At 48.4% G+C, this 20,678-nt stretch overlaps 1 protein-coding gene across 4 annotated transcripts in view; it reads right to left on the bottom strand.

Annotated features, from left to right (window-relative positions):
- Positions 1–5,531: 5,531 nt before the first annotated feature.
- MSRA (methionine sulfoxide reductase A) overlaps positions 5,532–20,678 on the bottom strand; it is a 286,803-nt gene continuing 271,656 nt past the window's right edge. For 3 of the 4 annotated variants that reach the window (XM_032471090.1, XM_032471093.1, XM_032471091.1), the window contains one exon: positions 5,532–5,780. In XM_032471090.1, coding sequence (XP_032326981.1) covers positions 5,674–5,780 — 107 coding nt within the window. In that variant the 3' untranslated portion in view covers positions 5,532–5,673. The remainder of the gene's footprint in view (positions 5,781–20,678) is intronic. The other variant, XM_032471092.1, reaches the window with a different exon arrangement.

The raw sequence follows: 20,678 nt of genomic DNA on the forward strand, positions 1-20,678 counted from the left end.
ATAAAGTCAGTCCATGCACTAAGGCATTTAGAAGCGCACAGAGCAGAGGAGGGTCGTGGTGCGCATCATAAGTACCGTTTCCTCCGCCGCCATCTCTTAGTCCGTTCAGTGCACAGTAGCATCCAAAGTGCCTCCACAAACACCTCCCAGGGTTGGGGACTAGCCCTAGGAGGCAGGCCTGCTTCAGATGGGGAAAATGAGGACCAGGAAAGCTGACAGCCTTGCGGAGGACACACTCCAGCAAGGTAATTACAGGCCCAGAGTTCCAACCGAGGCAGGCTGGCTTCAGGGGTGGGAGCTCAGGAGGAACAAGGCTTCAAATCCAGTGGCCCCGCCTGGCCACGCCCAGATTTGCCTGGTTCAACAGCCACAGAGATGCCGGAGCTACCACTGAGCACAGGCTGGCGTGTATCGGGGCCAGGCACCGTGCGCTACAGGTGCCATTTCATTCCCTCCGCACAAGCAGTCCTGCAGGAGAGGGACAATTTTTATCGCCAGCAGAAAAACGAGACTTAGAATGCTAAAACAACAACAAAAAAAATTCACATTCTCTTAACTAAGTGTTCACCCTGGGATTTGAACCAAGGTCTGTTTGGCTCTGGAAATTTAAGTTCGTGACTGTACATCTTTCACATACATCCCCTCATCTCTAGAGAAGCAAGTATAATTCTTCATTTTAAAGAAAGGTCATGGGACTGGCCAATGACTTTGAAGTATTGGGTAAAGAATAGTTTGACAATGGAATACTACTCACTCATAAAAAGTAATAAAATAATGCCATTTGCAGCACCATGGATGGACCCAGAGAATGTCATTCTAAGTGAAGTAAGCCAGAAAGAAAGAAAAATACCATATATCACTTACATATGCAATCTAAAAAAAGACAAATGAACTTGGTTACAAAACAGAAACAGACTCACAGACATAGAAAACAAACCTATGGTTACCAGGGGGTGAAAGGGGCTGGGAAGGGATAAATTAGGAGTTCTAGACTTGCAGATACTAATATACATAAAACAGATACACAAGTTTATGCTGTACAGCATAGGGAACTATATTCAGTATCCTATAGTAACTTACGGTGACAAAGAATATAAAAAAGAAAATTTGTACGCTCCTATATGACTGAAGCACTGTGCTGTACACCAGAAATTGACACAACCTTGTAAACTGACTATACTTCAATAAAAATATATATAAATAAGTTAAAAAAGAATAGTTTGGTTCCAAGTAAGTTGATGGACACAGCAATTTGTTCATGATAACAATCTGGTTTTTAAAAAAAGCAAGCAAACAAACCCATGTCTTACTTTCAGGGGGAGGGGTTGTTTATTTCTTTTGTATTTGGATTCTTGGCATATCATTAAGTGGTGCTTCTTGTGGACTTTTCTGTGTGTCACTTGATATTTTCAAAAATAAATCTTCATGAGCCGTGAGACACTGTGCGCTGTCCGATCCTGCTTCTGGAAAAGAAGAATGACGCACACGTATTTGCACACGCGAGGATGTGGAAAGCTGTATGTGACTGAGGAATTGCCTATTTACTGGCCGGAGTTAGAAACGTTATTTCATTTCTTTCTCTGTGTACTGTGGTAAAGAAAACGCAAGCGGTATAGATGGCGGACCGGGAAGAGGAACTTACCTGTATCTTATCTGAAATATTCTCACACACAGTTGTGTGTGCGCACGCGCTTATATTTAAATTTACCTATTTGTCTCATCATGGATAGCCTGTATGCTTTTTCTCCCCCGTATCTCAGTTTTCTGATTGTTTTTGATGAACATACATTCTTCGTTAATAGGAATTTTTAAGTGGTCCACAAGGTTTGGGGGTCATGAAAGGTAGTGTATTCCTTAATTTTCATGTCAATGATGTCTGTTGTCCTTGTGTTTATTTGGCAATCTTTCCATGATGTTTTAAAAATTGTAAATTGTTTAAAACTGGATGTTTTAAACCACCATCTAACACTGTGACACATTTTTTTGGTATTTTTTTTGCATCCTAATGTACGGCTTGTATGTCTGCTGTAGTCAACCAATGACCTAGTAGAAAGCATAATGGACTTTTGGTTGTTTTTTTGTTTGTTTGTTTGGTTTTTTTTTTTGCTTTTTGCTATTGTGAACAATACAGAAGGAGCAAAATGAGATCTTTCTGGGGAGATGGGAAGAATCCTGAAAAACAACAAAAGTGCTGAGAGGCAAAACGGATTAGAAAACCACTCCCTGGGGACATCAAAATAAACGCACGGGACTGGATGACGATGATGGTGGATGTTTATTTTTTTGACCAAATTGTCATTCATCACCATTGCTTTTGACCAAATTGTTTGCTACCCTTTCTGATGGTCACAGAGCTGGGCGCACAGGCATGCAGTTGGAGAATCTAATCAAAAATTAAAAACATACACTCATCGAAAGACAGCGTCAGTGCTTCTGGCCTTGTGTCCTCAGGAGGCTCTAAGAGCCACTTGCTGCTGCCTCTTCCACTCCCAAACAACTTTTCTCTCCTAGGGTGACAGTGGGGGGCCTCTGGTTTGCCAGAAAAAAACCACAAACATATGGTACCAGCTGGGCATTGTCAGCTGGGGAGTGGGCTGCGGCCGGGAGAAACGGCTCGGCGTATACACGAAGGTGTCTAATTATCTGTTATGGATTGAGAAGGCGACCTTGAGCGCAAAGAGGCCCTTCAAGCATCAGCCAGACTCTGGGTCCAGTTTGCATCTATCACCCTGGGCCATCTGGTTACTGTACTTTGTGATGCTTCTGTCATACCCGTGATTAAACACTGCATTGCCTCAAAACCCAGCGTCCTTCTCAGTTTGTAGTGTAAGGCCAAGGGTGGGCTGTACAGTTGTGAAGAGGGATTCTCGTGCGATTAGCTGTGCCTGAAATAATCGTATATCTACAGGAGAGCTCAAAATAGACCTGGGACCACCGCACCCCTCCCCCCCACAGGTCGATGGTGCCCCTAGAACTTGGAGGCAGGTTACCAACTTCAGCTGCAGGCCTCTCCAAAGGTTTGGCTAGAGCACCTGGCCACGAGGAGGGTATGCCAGAAAGCCCAGTCCTCCGCCGCTTACAAGCAGGTCCCCTTCCACAGCTGCTTCCGTTTTCCACTTCTTCTGCTCCTGCAATGAGAAACGTTCCAACTCCTCCCTTCCCCTTCGTTTGCAGCTCATTCCCTGAGATCTACAGACTTGGTCTCTAGAAAGGTCCTTGTTCTTTTCTACCCCCTGCTTCACAGCCCCAGTAAATGCTGCTTCTGCCTCTCAGAGATCATGAGTAACAATGCTAAGATTCAGGATCAGGAACTCACCAAAGCAGACATGTCCGAGAGATGACGTAGGGAAGAAACACACAGATATTGGGTGGGTTTTTTGTTTGTTGTTATTGAGTTGTATGAGCTGTTTGTATATTTTGGAAATTAAGCCCTTATTGGTCCAATCAAAAAAATGGGCAGGAGACCTAAATAGACATTTCTCCAAAGAAGACATACAGATGGCCAAGTGGCACATGAAAACATGCTCAACATCGCTAATTATTGGATAATGTAAACCAAAACTACAATGAGATATCACCTCGCACCAGTCAGGATGGCCATCATCAAAAAGTCTACAAATAATAAATGCTGGAGAGGGCATGGAGGAAAGGGAACCCTCATACACTGAGAATGTAAACTGGTGCAGCCACTATGGACAACACAATGGTGATTCCTTAAAAAACTAAAAATAGAGTTACCATATGATCCAGCAATCCCATATATTCAGAGAAAACTCTAATTGAAAAGATACATGCACCTCAATGTTCATAGCAGCAGTATTTACAATAGTCAAGCATGGAAGCAACCTAAATACCCATCGATAGATGAATGGATAAAGAAGATGTGGTATATTTATACAATGGAATACTACTGTGCCATAAAAAAGAATAAAATAATGCCATTTGCAGTGACATGAATGGACCTGGAGATTGTTATACTAAATGAAGTAAATCAGACAGAGAAAGACAATTATATAACATTTAAATTATAAAAATTTAAATTTAAATTATAAAAATTAAAAAAGTTTAAATCCCAGTAACATGTTCTTAGAAGACTCTGCATGGTCTGGTTCTGAGATACCTCTCTCCAGTACCTTCCTCATTCAAGCTATTCCAGCCTCACTGGTCTTTCTGCTTCTCAAACAGCAAAAATTCCGACGCCGTACCCAACCCCCCACCCCCACCCCACCTCCGCCCTGGCTTTGGCCATTTGTACTTCCTGGTCCTTCTATTTGAAAAGCTTTTTCTTCAAGCAGTCACAGCGGGGATGCTGACAGTGACGAGATATCTCCACTCCACTTACGTATTCTTGATGTGTTAGTGGAACTCCAAGAGGGAGAAGGCAGAAAAGGGCTATATCTCTGAGGAACAATGTCTTATTTCTTAATCTGTCTCCTTGCCCTCAGAGCTCTGCTCTCCTCCCCCAACTCATGTTTCCCTTCCTCCTTTCCATCGTTCAGATCATTCAGTTCTCAACTTACATGTCACCACCTCGTAGCTAAAACAGCTCTGAACACAGCTCCTCGGCCCCCAGACACAACTTATAATCTCATCCTATTTATCGTCTTCATAGCATTTCTCAAGACCAGCAATTATCTTATTTATTCATGTGTTTATTGCAGATGCCCCTCCTACCCCTTGTTTTGAATTTAAAGACTCGTAAGGGCAGCGATTAGATGTGTCTGTTCTCTATCTGGAATAGTTCCCTGATGTGACGGCTGTGGCAGGCATGTGGTAAACAGCCATTATTACTAAAGGTTTATTACTAACGTTGCAAGGAGCTAGAGCTGTATGTGTTTTCCAAAGATTTCAATCGTATTTCCCATTTGGATGAAAACGATTTTTCAGGTTTTTTTTTCCCTCCCAAGCTCTTCGAGAGTTCTAAAATTTATCTGACAATGCTTAGAGATGTCTTACCTAAGCAAGTAAAACACAGATGAGACATCAGTTTGTATTATTAGACTGTAGACTTTTATTAGAACGAGCATTTCTCATCGCTGTAAGCAAAGCGTTAGGCTAACTCACCCCCTTTCCCTGCCACCAGGAGGACTGAAAGGAGAGAAAGCTCCTGACACGTGCATAGGATCAGGAGAGCAAAGTATGTCAGGGAACGATTCACGGAGGAGATAAGGGTTTACAAATTTTAAGGCACTGGAAAGCCGGAAGGCATGTGAAGTGGAACAGGGCACAGACAGAGGACTTCCCACCTGCCCTAGCCTGGCGACAGTCTCCCAGCTTTGTCCCCTAGAGTCCAGGGCAGGCACCCAGGCACAAGAAGGGTGAACACTGATTATTCATGATCTCCCTCAGACAGCAAATGATTCAAAAAACCTCACATCTCTTCTCCCACCATTACTTATTAGAGGCTAAATTACATGCTATCAACCATCCATTGCACCTCATGTCAATTACACCTCAATGAACACAATTTTTAGGAGACTTTGTGCACTTTGAAAAGCCCCTTGGGAAATACAAAAGAATTGCCTGATTTGTTGGAAGCATTTTTGATTTTTGATTTTTTTTTTTTTTTTTTTTTTTTTTACTGTGACCTCAAGGGCTGGCCACGTGGAGAGAGATTACTTTTTAATACCCAGCGGACAGGCCACCCCGGTGCCCCCGAGGCCGCAGTAGCCATCAGGGTTCTTGCTCAGGTACTGCTGGTGGTAATCCTCCGCGTAGTAGAAAGCCTGGCCCTCCCGGATGTCCGTGGTGATCGGGCCGAAGCCGTGCTCCGACAGAACCTGTGGAGAGAAAGGACCATCAGGGCTGGGGACCAGCAGGGGTCCTGGGAAGGAGGAGGGGCGGGAGGTCGGGAGGTGAGGGGCAGACATGTGGCTGGGGACGTGCAGCAGTCCCTGTGGCCCGCGCTCTGCCACTTCCCAGCTGGGTTGTTCTGGGCGAGCGCTTCCCTCCCTGGGCCTCAGGGGGCTGGGATTTGAAATCAGGTTTTTCTGACTCTGTAATTTACACTCTACCCTCTACACCACCTCTGCCCCCCCCACTCTGTGGGTGTCGGGAGCCCTGGTTGGGGCCCTGTTTCCAGGGGAAGCAGCAGGGCGTGGGGCTCCCCGGCTGCCCTGGGAGACAGGGGCCCCCAAGAGGACTCAGGCCAGGCTGCAGGGGGAGGGGATGAAAGGGGGGGGGGGCTGCACACCGCCCAGCGCAGTCTCTCTGACCACTCGCAGGCCAGACAGAGGCACCCCACTCGCTCCCTCGCTGTGGTTCTGGGCAGCAGGGACCCTGCCGGGACGCCCTGGAGGGCAGGGGGCCTCCCAGGCTCTGGGCTCTGGGCACTCCAGGCCCAGAGCCTGGGGCCTGAGGTCAGGGGAGGACGTGGCCTGGGGGCCTGGTGGGCTCACCCCCACCCTCTGTGACCCAGTTGAAGGCCTGCTGGCATCTGCTGTCAGGGAAAGAAACACACGTAAACACCAGTGGGGGAGGAGAGCGGAGCTATTTGGGGCAGGAGACGGATTAAGAAATAGACATTGTTCCCCGTGGAGCTTAGCCGTTTCCGCTCCCTTTTGGGTTTCAGCTGTGCCCTGATTCTTTCCTGGTGCAGGCTGCTCGGAGTAGCTGAGCACGAGGCTACAGAGACTCGACCCCAGTTCTGCTGGTTCCACTTGGGACCGGGGTGCAGGGCCCATCCTCAACTTGTGTCTTCATGAGGGAACTGACAAGCCTTTTGACTGTCTTGGTCCATTTAGGATGAAGTCCTCAAATCTGCACAGCATGGGGAATTCAATGTAATATTCATCATGATTCACTGCCCCAGTTTCCCCCTGAGAACTTTTACCTTCTTCCTGAATCTCCACCAGCTCTTTGAGCTGGGATGAGGTCAGCTGAGGATGTGATGCCCAGCAGGCCGGGCCTGTCAAGGACTGGGACCTTCACCAAGGTGGGTGGGTTGGACCTCGCAGCTCAGAAGCAGCCGGGCTCCTTACAGGGTCAGAAATGAGAACGGGGAGCCACTCTGACTTCAGTTTCGATTTTTTTTTTCATAAACCAACCATTATGGAGGGTTCACCATATGCCACACTCTGTGAATTTCAGCCTCACAACAGCCATCTGAAAGAGGTCCTGTTGTTACTGTCCGTACTGAAAAGTGTGTCAGGTACTGTCCTTGACCCCCGACATTCTCAGCTGGCCCTGCTACTGCACAGGCTGAAAGCCGGGAGACCGCATTTCCCAGATCCTACTGCCAGCAGCACTCCAGTTTAGATTCCACCAAGGAGAGAAGCTGCATGTGGCATTTGGCAGGTAGATGGAAGGAGAAGCCATCGCCCGCCGAGGTGCAGCGGGGAGGACGGGCAGAAGTACCTGCAGAGAGCAGACCAGCTCCTCCCAAGGGTCAGTCCCTCCTGTGCGGCCGGCAGTTACAGTCATCGCGATGATGGCTAGCAATTGCTGGACCTTCTGGGCATCCTGAAATCCAGGCGTGCTGCCCCCTGACCTTCACTCCAACAGCCCTTCAGATGATTCTGGAAGCAGTAACCCCTCTTTGTAAAATCCATCCTGCTTGAAATACCTAGAACACTTTCTGTTTCTGTGACTGAACCCCAGCGAACACGGCATTTGGTGCCAGGATTGTTTTCAGGAACAAGAGCCTCAGGGAGCATAAGGACCTGGGAACTGGTTAACTGTCCCGGTTAGACTGCGAGTCAGGGATAATCTCACTGTGAGCAGAAAGCAGACCAGGGCGCAGCCCCCGCGTGCAGCCCAGGGCGCTTACTTCCCTCATGACTAGGATTTGCCTGTGAAGAAGGGACACTGAAGGGAGCCTCTGGGACACGAGGTGGCTGTGGCAATGGAATATTCTGGTGTGTGGAGCATGCTGGCTCCCCCAGGCAGCACCTGGGAGCTCATAAAAGAAAAAGAGGTGAGGCCTTACCATTCCTGGCCCACGTTCAAGAGAGCCAGAGAACTTCTCCTACTGATTCAAAATCATTTCTTGGCTCTTGTAGCTGGAGCCAAATACCAAATAAAAGGTTAGATCCTGAAGGTTCCAGACTCAGGGGCGGGGCTCACACCCTCTCCAGTGTGAAGGCCTGCGATGGCCTCGGGGAACTCATCCCTCCTGCCTCGTTCACACGCCGCAGGGCTGATGCTCCGCGCTCCTCCCCCGGACGCTCCGCGCTCCAGGAGTCCCCACGTGCCGCGGTGACCTCGCACTGTGACCTGGGAAGTTTCCCTGCCGGGGCCTCACTTAATGGGAGTGTTCCTGCTGCGAGAGGGCTGTGCCGCTGCCTCCTCTCAGCCTCATCCCAGCTCGTCCTCTCTGGGCGCCACCTCCTCACCTGCCGCCCGCCCTCCGGGACTTCTCTCCCTCACAAATGGCCATCCTCTTGTACAAATGAGTTCGGCCTTCCTGAGGCCCCGGAGCTCGCAGTCGCCATCTCCAGAAGCTCCTTTTCCCGAGGTAGGGAGGCCGGCGCCAGTGAGCGCTAATACCCGGCTCCCCTCCGCCTCTCATGCCAGCCTGCCCAGGACCACCCCAGGGCTGCATCCTTCCAGGAGCAGCGGGGAGGCGCGGGGGGCAGTACCGGGCTCCGCCACACGATGGCAGACGCTTCGCTTTCATTTGAGAGGAAAACCAAGAATAAACAGCAATGAAAACCCACAGGGGACAGAGCCACACGCTGCCCTCCTGCACCTCCTGTTAGGCTGGGACATTCTGGCCACGTCTGCACTGGGGCGGACGTCGCCCCCGTGCACTGGGCCAGCAGCCTCCAGGCTGAGGCCTCACTTGGCACAGGGCTGTGCTCAATCCTGTCTCTGAAACTGCGCAGAGGGGACAAAAGGGCGCAAAAGAAACTGGATGTAAAACAGAGGAAGTGGGAAAATGAAGAACCCTATCTCGTCTGTTTCCGTTGTTCCCAGAGCCCCGGCCCTCTGCTTCCTCATGTGCTTCCTTATGAGAGCAAGTCAGGCCGGGCCTCTCCCACGGCCTTCAACCAATACCTGCCTCCCCTGGCCACACACACACACACACACAGCTGGAGGCAGTGCCAGGGGTTCCCGAGGTGACTTTAGATCTTGTCGGTGACTGTCAGTGGAGGATGTCCTTCCCCTGCTCTTTCCCCCCTCCCCATGCTGGGCCCAACTACAGGGCTAAACAGAACAGGTATCCTCTCCAGGACCCGTCTGATTACCGCCCCTGGAGCCGGGAGAGCAGGCGCTGGTAATAGCACCACCTCAAACCCGGATCCCTGGGAGAACCTGCCCGGCCCCTCCCCCTTCCTGCAGGGCCCACCCCACCTCCTCAGCTTCATCCCCCTCCCTGGTTTTTCTAGCACTTTCCTTTCCCTCTCTGAGTACAACTGTCTTGGGTCGTTTTGAAACTTATATATTTCCTGAATATTCCATTCTTTTACACACTACCGCTTTCTGTCTTCTCTATTGCACGAGCTCCTACCCATCCCTCAGGACCCAGGTCAAATGCTCCCACCTCTTTAAACCCTTTCCTGATTTTAGGAGGCTGAAGTTCCTCCATTTTCTGGGCTCCCACAATACTGCTGCCCCTTACAGCGCTTGAGACATTGCAGTTAATTATCCACTCCCACTCCCACTCCCCTCTGACGTTACAAGAACTCTCTGGGCCTAACTTTCCTGTCCCTAACTCTTCCACTCTTGTTGACTCTAAAACAATTATCTAAAGCTCATTGTTTGTGGCAGTTTTTTTTCCTTGCTGATTTTTGAGAGGGAAGTAAGAGGGGTCTAATGTGAAATAACGCACGTCAGTGTGACACCTGGTCCAGGAGCTCTCTGGGGGGGGGGTCACCTAATGCAATCAATTAGCCACGTTTTTCTCACAGACTCTTTTATATATATATATATATTTTTTTTTTTCTTGAGGGGGCAGGTAATTTATTTATTTTAACAGAGGTACTGGGGATTGAACCCAGAACCTCGTGCATGTTAGGCACACACTCTACCACTGGGCTATATCCGCCCTCCCCTTCTCACAGACTCTTACCTCACCCTTTTCTTAGATGGCCCCAGGGAGCCTCCTCCTCTGTCTTTATTCTCTTATTACTTTCTTCTTGCAGGCAGCTTTTCTATCTGTAAAATGGGCATAATACCTCACTCACTGGGCTGTGATGAGAATCCAAGATGAGGCAGACAGCACAGAGCATCCTGGCATATTCTGACTACACAATGGTCCTGGTCTGCCTTCCCACCTGACAACCACCCTGGGGAAAGGAGCCCACCACCTTGCCCTCCTTAAGTAGACCTCCGTCTCCACCCCCTGCACTCTCGACTTCTACAGCTCTGAGTCCATCTCTGTGGGGCAGGAAAGAGAGGTGAGCAGCTACTCGTCCGGGCAGAGCTCCTGGCCCCTAATAGGCGTCTCCAGCGCCAGCCACTCTGCTGAACACCACACACGCCCCAGAAAGTGGCCCGACAATTCCCTTACAGGCGTTCTGCCAGCAAGTGTGCCCTGGGTCCAACCCATCCTTAGAGGGCTGTTGGCAGGAAGCCTTTCTCTTAATAAAATTAATGAACACGTGACCATTCTGCTTCCTGTAACCTGCTAACAAGCTTACTGTTAGCATCCGGAGAGGCTCCAAGCACCCAGGGATACTCAGTATATTGTGTGGAAAAGACAGACTCTTACACCTTCCTGAATGCAGCCCGGAGGTCACAGCAGCACAGGCCGAGCTGGGGCATCGACAGGTAGGGTTAGGAGTGTGTCGAGGCGGAGAAGTCTGCCTTCATCCCTGAACTGCAGTGTCTCCAAAGTCCTAGTCCATGTGAGGCTTTCACTGACTTAAGAGGGAGGAATCGCTACTCTTATGTCTCAGTGGAGGACAGCAAAGCCCAGGGAGAGAGGACGTGGGTGCACTGTTGCATGTGTGTGTGCTCACACACATGTGAATACAGGTGTACATGAGGATGCCGAGTGACATACACTCAACCTCCACAGTACACAGAGTGACCCATGGACACCTTCCCTTTTTAGAAAATGGATCGTTATAAAAAAGAAACCCAATTTATGATAGTGGCTCTTAACATCCTTGAGGGGGGGGCCATGGATTCCCTTGGGAACCTGATAAACACTGTGGATACGTTTCCCACATAAATTCACCATCAAATATTTGCTTATAATTTCAAATGATTCTATGACCCTCCGGAGTCCACCCACAGGCCCTGTATTCAGAACCTTTGGACGTGCAAGTCATCATAGCAACTGCCCAGCCCCACTTAGGGCTCTGGAACATGCCGGCATATCCAGCCGGCAAAGAGCATTTTCAAGACGGATGACCTTAATTTCAATCGCAGTTGGAAGGCCCAATGAGAAATGGCTCCGCAGCCAATGAGAAAGTCACCAGGAAAGGAAGAAGATACTTATAATAAGTTCAAACCCCATCAGATGCATATTTTTCAAAAGCCTCATTAAGTCCAATCCAAGCAAACCCTGTTTCTTCTGCCCGCTGATAGAATTTAGCCTTCTCTTAAGTGCTCCATTTTGATGACGTTATTTGTAAAAGCTAAGTGTGAGTTCCATTTTATGATCACTGTTTAAAGATTTTTAATGGTAAGATCCTAGAAGTGAAATCCAGTTTATGATTCTGAGCCCACAGGAAACGAGGGTTTGATTTTTAAGAACTCAACCTGAAATTGCTGCCCAAAGGCCAACCAGGTCCGCATGAGAGGAAAAGGCTCCTGGCAGGAGCCAGGTGACTGGGATGCTGTCCCGCACTCTGCCCTCTAGTGGCGGCGGGGAGCATGTACAGGTAGGACCCCTCCTTGGTTCATATTTTTCCCTTCTCAACAGAGAGCCCTTCAGTTCCTTCCAGATCTAATTCCATCGAATCCTGCGCTGTTTCCATCCTGCACGTGTGCATGCACGCACACACGCACACCCCGTCGTGCAGGTTTAATAAGCTCCACCAACTCCAGTGCCCAAGTCAGCAGTTTTGTTCCATTGGCAGCTTCTGGCTGACCAGATTGCCATCAATCAAAACTTCTGGGAAAGGATACAAAGTGACTGGCACGACTTTTAAATAAAACCACTAGAAAGGAAAACCCCACCTCTCCTGAGCTGAGCAGAGGCACACACGCTTCCAGTTCGGGACCACTTGGCCGCAGGTGCTCAGGGAGCCGGTGTGCCGCTGTCCGGGTTCAGCCTCAGCCACCAGGAGGAGGGGCAGGCTGCCTGCCTTCAACACAGAGGGGCCCCTGGGACAACAGGAGCTCCAGGCTCTGGAACCACGGAACCGGCCCGAGCCCGTCAGTGACCATCAGCACTTGCAAGGGTGAGAAGATCCCGGGGACAATGACGTGACATGGATGAGGAGGGTGCTCGATGGGGCTGAAGCCTTTATGAAGCCTAGTCAGAGCTGCAATGACCCTTCCCAGCTCCATGAAACTAACAGGGGCAAAGCAGACAAAGAGGTGACACAATTAGGTCTAATTTGGTCCATTTACCAAATCTGCTTATGTAAATGGTGGCCTCTGGACGGAAGGATCCTGGCTTCTTAGAAGAGCTGCAGCATCCTTGTGCTCTGTCCTTCCCCAGACTCCGCCGCTGTGCTGTGCCGAGCACTTAACGGCTTTCATTATCCATCCCTCTGTGTCCCCCTCACCCTCGAGGTAAATCACAAGTGTCTTTTGACCTTCAAGGATGCTTTTCTCGGTTTGCAACACAAAATGAGAGAGCTGAGAGCTGAGTTCAGTCTCTGCAGAGATGGGGACAGGGAAGGAGTTCGGTTTGGCCCGTAAAGATTCAAAGCTTTACCCCTGGTCCTCAGAATGTCGACAGTGGTCCAGCAGCTTGTTAGAAATGTGAAATCTGGCCCCTGCCCAGACCTACTGAATCAGGGTCTGCATTTTAACACCGCCTCCAGGTGATCCATGTGCGTGCTAGAATTTGAGAAGCTCTGCTCCAGGGGACAAGCGTGGCAGAGTCTGCTCGTGGTCGCCAACATCCCTTGCCCTCCGTCTTGAGGTCAGCGTGCCCACGTGACTCGCTCTAGTCACAAGGCTGCCAGTGGAAGGGACGTCTGCCGTTTCTGGGCAGATGCTGCCCCAAGCCGGCATGAGCATCGCACTTTCTCCTTGGCCACAGCGGCCAGCACTGCTCCAGCTGGGGCTGCTGTGAGGGCAGTGACAATCTGGAGCAGAGCCCCCCATGCGGAATATTTTCTTCCTCTAGTACAGATCCCAGTTGTCCCAGGTTTGGGATGTGATGCTGAAAGATCCAGGAAGACAGGCAGTGCTCACGTGAGCCGGTCACGAGACTTCCCTGCAAATAAGCTCTTTAACTCTACAACCTCACTTAATTAACTAATGCCAGCAGTCATTGTGGGGCATTTGCCGTGCGCCATGGACTGTGCCAGGCGTTAGGAACATGGAGGGGGACCAGGCAACCCCTGACCTGAAGGAGCTCTCTCTGGAGCAGCAAACACAGCAGACATGGGAGCAATTACAACCTAAGTGCCTGTTACGCAGCAGGAGCTGGCGAGGCAGGACGGGGGAAGAGAATCTCCCAGCATTCGAGGAGATTTCGATTCAGACAGGGAGGCTGGTCACGTGATGGGCCGAGGGATGGGATGGCTGACCCGTGACAAAGTGGGAGCCACGCCCACATGCTGGGGAGTGAAGAGGACCACGGCCCATCACTCAGGGAGGTCAGAATTCTGCTAGAGGAGACAGCTCATGCATGCAGGTGAAGGCAGACGGAACGTGCCAGAACACCGGAGGTGCAGAGGCCTCAGGGCCGCAGAGGAAGGAAAGGCCAGTCCAGCCGGGAAGGGGCGGTCCCAAGGAGGCGAACAGTGATGTGAGAATCTGACGATGGGCAGCTGTGAGGACAGTGATGGGCCTGCCCCACGCGCATGGAGGGAGGGGTCAGAGGCCTGGACAGGGCAGCGGGCAGAGTAGGGGGAGAGGCCCGGAAGCTGAAAGGGACTCAGGCCAAACAGCAGGAGGAGATGAAAGCAGGTGGGGGGAGAGCCTCTGGAGGCATCAAGTTCATGGTCTTTTCTTCTGCTGGCTCCCACTTAAGGTGACCCAGTGACACACTTCGTCCATCGCCTGCCCTGTGACCGCGGGGACACGTCAGAGCACTCTACAAGATTAAAGGAAACACTGGGCCCCAGCAAAGCTGGCAGATGCCTCTGAGGTCACCTGCTTGCCTGCGGCCATGTCTTTAAGGCAGATGGAGCCAAGGTGGGGATGGGTGGGGAGGAGATGGCCAGTGTTCGTTTTTCCATGACTCAGTGGTTATCCTTTGCCTCCCCACACCGGACAAATTCCAAGCACCGTCTCCTGGGTGCCAGAGGAACTGGGTCCTCCTGCTTTTCTACTTCGTGTCTCGGAAGGTGGAGCCCCGTCAGGCTGGGCTGGGCAGCAGCCCTGGCTGGGGAAGGACAGGGGCTGAGCTGGGCCCCCCGCTTCAGGCCAGGGGAGAAGCTCAGAGCTGTGGGGCTGAAATGCGCCACTGCCCATTTGCTCTGGCTTCCGCAGGCCCTCCTCCACCCACGCGGTGACCCACACCAATCCCACATCCAAGGCCTGCTGGCTTCTCTTGAATAGACCTTCCCCCTGAGGTCTGCTGGTTTTGAAAAGGAATTCAAATGACGTTTGCTACATGAGGTTTCCTTTCACGGCTTTTACAGGAAATGGGTCTGTCTCCCTCTTCCTCTCCATGTTCTCTGAGTATAACTCTGAGCGGTTATAATCTGCTTTTTCATATCTGAAATCAATTAACGCCAACCTCTGTTTTTGTTAGATCTTCAGCATCTAGTATACAAAAGAATCCACTTGTCACTTTCAAGGAAGCCAAGGACACTGGCTTTCACCTTGCGGATGACATCGAGATTTCATTAAAAGGAAAGAAAGATCCTTCCTTCTGAAAGGCTGAATAGAAAAGAACTTAAAGCAAAATGCCAGCTGCTTAAGTTTTAGAACACGGAGGTCAGCAAGGCAAAGGAACTTCCCTGAATACCGCCATTTCTCATTTATGCGTGAATGTCAGGGATTCAGAGCCACAGGGATGAATATTCATCCCAGTTTGAACTGCAGACAGTGCGGCCAACAGGCCTGATTGGCCCAGGATGGGGGCTTCTCAGGATGTGGGACTGTCAGTGCTAAAACTAGGACGGTCTGAGGTCAGCTGGGCTGGCTGCTCACCATAACCGTAGAACGCATAAAGAAATTTGTGTTGATTGCACCCCCAACCACTGGGCAGCCTGCTTCACTGGTCTGCATCTGGGCCTCAGTTTCCCCAACTGTGAAATGGGAAGATTAAACTAGGCGGTCATCCACCTGTTACCTGTATGCTCTCTTTCGGCCTTGTGTTTTGGAGCCTTTTCTAAACCGTGCTTCTTTTTGTCAGATAACTATTTTACTGAGATACAGTTCACATGCCATAAATCCAGCATTTTGAAGTTTTCACATCTGTGGCTTTTAGCAGAGTCTCAGAGTTGTGCAAACATGCATTCCCACCAGCAATGTTTGAGAGTTCCCACTGCTCTGTGTCTTGCCAGCACTTGGTATTGTCATGATGATGATTATTTTTGTTGAAGTATAGTCAGTTTACAATGTTGTGTCAATTTCTGGTGACATGGAAACAACTTAAATGTCCTTCGACAGATGACTGGATAAAGAAGCTGTGATATATTTATACAATGGAGTACTACTCAGCCATTAAAAAGAATGAAGTAATGCCATTTGCAGCAACCTGGACGGACCTGGAGAGTCTCATACTAAGTAAAGTAAGCCAGAAAGAGAAAGAAAAATATCATATGATATCACTCATATGTGGAATCTAAAAAAAAAAAAGACAAATGATCTTATTTTAAAACAGAAATAGACTCACAGACATAGAAAACAAACTTATGGTTACTGGCATTGCGGGAGGGAGAGGGAAGGGATAAACTGCCATTATTTTTTAATTTCGCCATGCTAAATGGGGTGTGGTAGTCTTCCAATGTGGTTGTAATTTGCGTTTCCCTAATGATGAATAATGTTAAGCTTCTTTTAATGTTCTTACTTCCTTCTGTATATCTTCCGTGGTGAAGTGTCTGTTCACATCTTTCATCCATTTTTAACATTGATTTGTTGTTGTTATTATTGAATTTTGAGAATACTTTATATATTCCCAAGTTGCATTTTGATTTTAAATGCACAACCCCTCCCCTGGGACTCTGGTGCTCTCCCACTGGGCATCTTGTCTCCACATCTCTAACGTGGTATTTTATATTTTATATTGTATAAGATAGCTATCTCTCTCTATATATGTATACACACATATACATACACGCGCACACGCACACACACACAAAGCTCCTTAAGCAATTTTCTTTTTTCAGTTTAGCTCAAGAAATATTCATTGCGTTCCAGTGAAGACACTGTACAAGGTACCAGGGAACCAGAATTGACTAGCATATGGCCCCAGCAATTGAGGAACTTTTGTTTTTAAGAAATGTGGGCTTAAGTTGGATTAAAGTAAGAAAGACATAAGAATGACTGCATGTAATACATCAGCTTTTTGTGTATAAAATAATTATTTGTTCAGACAAACAGTTGAAACATGCTCACTATGACTTTATAAAGGCCATTAATTATCATTAGAAAATCCTTTATTCATAGTCAGAAATATTCCTCAATACAGCCCCTTGCCTAAAGGAGCAGATCTTCTGAAAGACTGCAGTTTGCATTACAAGATTTCTGCTGCAATTTTAAATGCATGCTCCTGTATTCTGAGCTCACGAAACGTGATGAAAACCAAGCCACATTCTCTTCAAAGACAAAGTACACTCCCTCGGCATGTCTTCGCAGACACCCTCTCCCTGCCGAGGACTGGTGTCCACAGGACAGCTCAGAAAAATGTTTCACGTAACTGCAGTACGACTGTCCATCTGCAGAGCTGCTGGAAGAATCTTCCCGAACACAGAGAAAATTAACTTTCAACGGTAACTTAAAAAGCAATTATAATTTCTTAAAATCCTCTTACACTGAGTTTAAAGAATGAGACTTTGCAACTTTATTGCTTTTTTATTCACTGATTAAGACAATAAAAGTTGTGCTCATTTCAATATTAAGAAATTAAAACCTCCCTTGAGACTTCCTCTGCCCTGGAGTAGGTTACATCTGTCAACTGCAAACAGGCTGGCCAGCTTGCAAGCAGAAATCCCCCCTGGGGCTGCAGTATGTATAACCTCACACTGTACTGTCGAGGGCTAAGAATTCAAATGACTGGATTTTTTTTATTATCAAAGAAAACTAAAAATAGGACTGGAATAAAATAAAAGCTCTAGGAGAAAATACATTTAAGATATATTTTGCTTTAATGCTCTCGCTTCTAGCCTCACATGGTAGGGAATATATGATGATATTAAATAAAGAGAGAAAAGAAGCTTTTGTTGGTCTCCTCCAAGGCTTAAAGATGACATAGTGCAAGAAAACGGGAGTAGGACCCGTTTCCTGTGATGCTGTCAGCGTGTGGTCCTGAAGCTGTGGGTGACAGGCCCGTGATGCTTTCTAGTTCCAGGCAACAGCATCTCAACGTCTAAGCAGGCATCAGTGGAGGACTCTTGCCTCTTCTGTTCTTCTAATTGCTAATATGGTCACAAAGGAACAAATAAAACCCGAGTGGAGATAAGACGGAGGGGTCTGGATTAATGAAGACTCTCTATTCAGGCTGTTTAAGCCTCTTAGTGATGAAATGCAGTCAGGGTTTTTGTTTTTTTGTTTTTTGTTTTTTGTTTTTTTTTTTTTTTGAAAGAAGAAAGGAAGAGGGAGAAGGAAGGAGAAAAGAAAAGGGAAAATTAAAGAGGGGATCCAAAATAGGCTACGGGTGTTCTTGGCCAAAGCGTAATTTTAATTTTCTCCAAGGCTCAGAACCAGAAGAACTGGAACTCCCTCAAGGGAAGACGGCAGAACATAAGCTAATTATACGGTTTAAACGTGGTGACGCCGCCATATAATCAGCATGCTTTCCGGTTAAAGCGACCTGGAGTCAAGACAATGGCGCTATATATTCAAAGCAGCACTTTGTGTCTCTAAGTATCAAGAAAGCCGTATGGTATCTCCGGGGTTCTCAGGGAGACCGTGTTTGTACAGATGTTAATGACAAGAGGGGTCTAATTCTACTCCAGGCTGTACCAAACCACGTGGCCTTGAGGCTTGGCCGTCCCTTCTGTAAAATGGGGATAAGTGACCTCCCCCGCAGTGCTGCCTGGAGGAATCGATGGAACGACATGCTAGGAACACCATGTTCCATTTCAGTAGCGCTGCTCGCACTGTTAGTTATTTTTGAAGATGTCACAATCTTTTTGAGCCCTTGGAATGTCCTACTGCAGGAAGTGGCAGGGATTCTGCCGAGAGAAGGTGGGAAAACCAGAGCCTTCTAACTGAAGCCTCATTTCACGCTTCCCTATTTTTCTAGAGACACTCAGTGAGGGTTTCACACGCCATGCAGACTTTCCGTACTTTGAGGACAGCCCATGGACCACACTGCCCGCGCTGCACTGCTGGGGCTCTGTCCGCAGGGCAGTGCTGAATGTCACAGCTGCACAGCGGCTGGACACAGGCCTGGGGTTTGGGGGGGGGGGTTCTTTTCCTTCGATTATCCCTTTGAAGAAATATCTTGCATGATGTCTATTAAGACCCCGGTGAAAACCCCATGTTTCTGGCAGACAAGGAATAGGATGTGGGTGTGGGGTGGGGGGAGGTGAAGAGGCGCTAAGAGCTAACATTCCTCTAGTCCCTCCTCTGTGCCAGGCACCACCCTGCATGTGTTACTTATGCCATCTTCAGAATAGCCCCTCTGACTCAGCACAGGGTTGGGGGGCAGGATTTGAACCCAGGTAGCCCAACTCCTGATTCCCTGTCCTCAATCACTCACTACATCTGCCTTCTTAACTAAAAAGTATTTCAGGCCCTCTGTGTCACAGTATACCTGGCCCATGGTAGAATATTTACACTACCTGCTTTCAACATGATGGAAGAGATTAACTTCATGTAAAACCTTGGATGTTTTTATTACCTATTCCCCTTTGAATATCACTATATAGATGTGAATTAAGACTGGTCCAAGTTAACGATCCTGAGAACCCCCATTTTTATACTTCTCCTTCCTGGAGATGTGGCCATTTATTTTGGTTCCTGTCGTTAAACTAGTTCCCTGTTTGTGACGACAGAGATTTCCTGCTGTGCTGCTGATCTCATGAGGACCCTCGAAACAAAATGGGAATTTGGTGTGGAAGCTTGTCAGTGTGTCTGTCCACTGCTTTTTGGAAAGCCTAAGAATTCTACAGCTATTAAGTCTTCTTTGCAATCCTATTAATCCACTCAAAGAATCTTTGCCTCGCCAGAGTAGCTTAAAGATTTAAGTGATCCTTGACAAAACTCTCAGAATTGGTATCTGATCAAGATGCAGTATGCAGTCACCACAGGATGCAGAAGAGGCAGTAAAACAGAAACGTACTGAACAAGTAGGAGTTTCAGTACGAATACAAACTATCCCCAAAAAAATTATTGGAGAGGGTCTGATTAATTCAGAAGACATCAGCAGCCTTGTGCTTTATTCCTAAGTCTGTGAAGGTGTGTAAATTGTTCCTTTTCTTGATAAAAATAATAGTAACACTTACATGGGGCTTATTCTCAAAAAAAAAAAAAAAACAAAAAACAGAAGACGAATACAAACTGTCCTGCACCCCAGGTACTGGGCTGTTTGGACCAAGGATGACTCACTCTCCGTATTTCTATCCCCCACCATTTCCAGGGATCCGGACCCTCCTCTTTACATGCTTACTGAAGCCTGCCACACCTTCCCCCCAACTCCCCACCCCGCCAGAGCTTCAGACACAGCACAGCCCAAGCTGGAGCAGTCCATCTTCTCCTGCTCCTACTCTTGGTACAAGACATAACCAGCCACCTATTCCCTAGGCTAGACATCTCTTTGCTACTGTCAACCCTCTGCTCTCTGATGTCTCAGAGCAAATCCTGTTTCTCAAGCAAATCTCAACACTCCATCTTGACTTGAGGCTCAGAGAAGTTAAGGAACTCGCCCAAGGTCACACAGCTAACATGAGTCCACCCAATCCTCATCGACACTTCCCAGGCTAAGCCATCACCAACCTTTGGCTGGACTGTTGCCACAGCCCCCCATCTGGTCCTGCTGACTCATGTCATGACCCTCAAGTCTGTCCCTCATGCTGACCATGAGCCAAAGGGAGCTGATGAAAGGCTGACCATAAGAGCACGGGCATGTTACATCAACCTCCACATTGTGAAATACATAACTCTTGTTTGTCGCTTCCACCAATGACACCAAGAAAATGTCACATCTGACGAGGCAAGACTTAAGGCCACCCGCAGCATGAATCTCACCTTGGTTCCATGAACAGGATCTATTTCAAGGGGTTTTTTGTTGGCCACAAAAAGTAGGACCAAACAAGATGTTTTAAAGAGATAAAGAAAACCCCTGTATGCTTCAAAGAAATGAAAGAAACAAGCACAGAGCAGGTGAGACACAGCTCACATGTGAAAAAATAACACATGTTGGTGTCTGGGAGTAGGCTGTCAGCTTAATTTATGCCAAGAGGAAAAGTGGGTGCCTTGAAGATAAGTGAGCAAGGTACAGCGGCCAGCGTGGAGGAGACGCGCCAACACACCCTGGGCTGTGCTGC

Source organism: Camelus ferus, chromosome 31 (assembly GCF_009834535.1).
Source record: "Camelus ferus isolate YT-003-E chromosome 31, BCGSAC_Cfer_1.0, whole genome shotgun sequence".
Classification (NCBI taxonomy): domain Eukaryota; kingdom Metazoa; phylum Chordata; class Mammalia; order Artiodactyla; family Camelidae; genus Camelus; species Camelus ferus.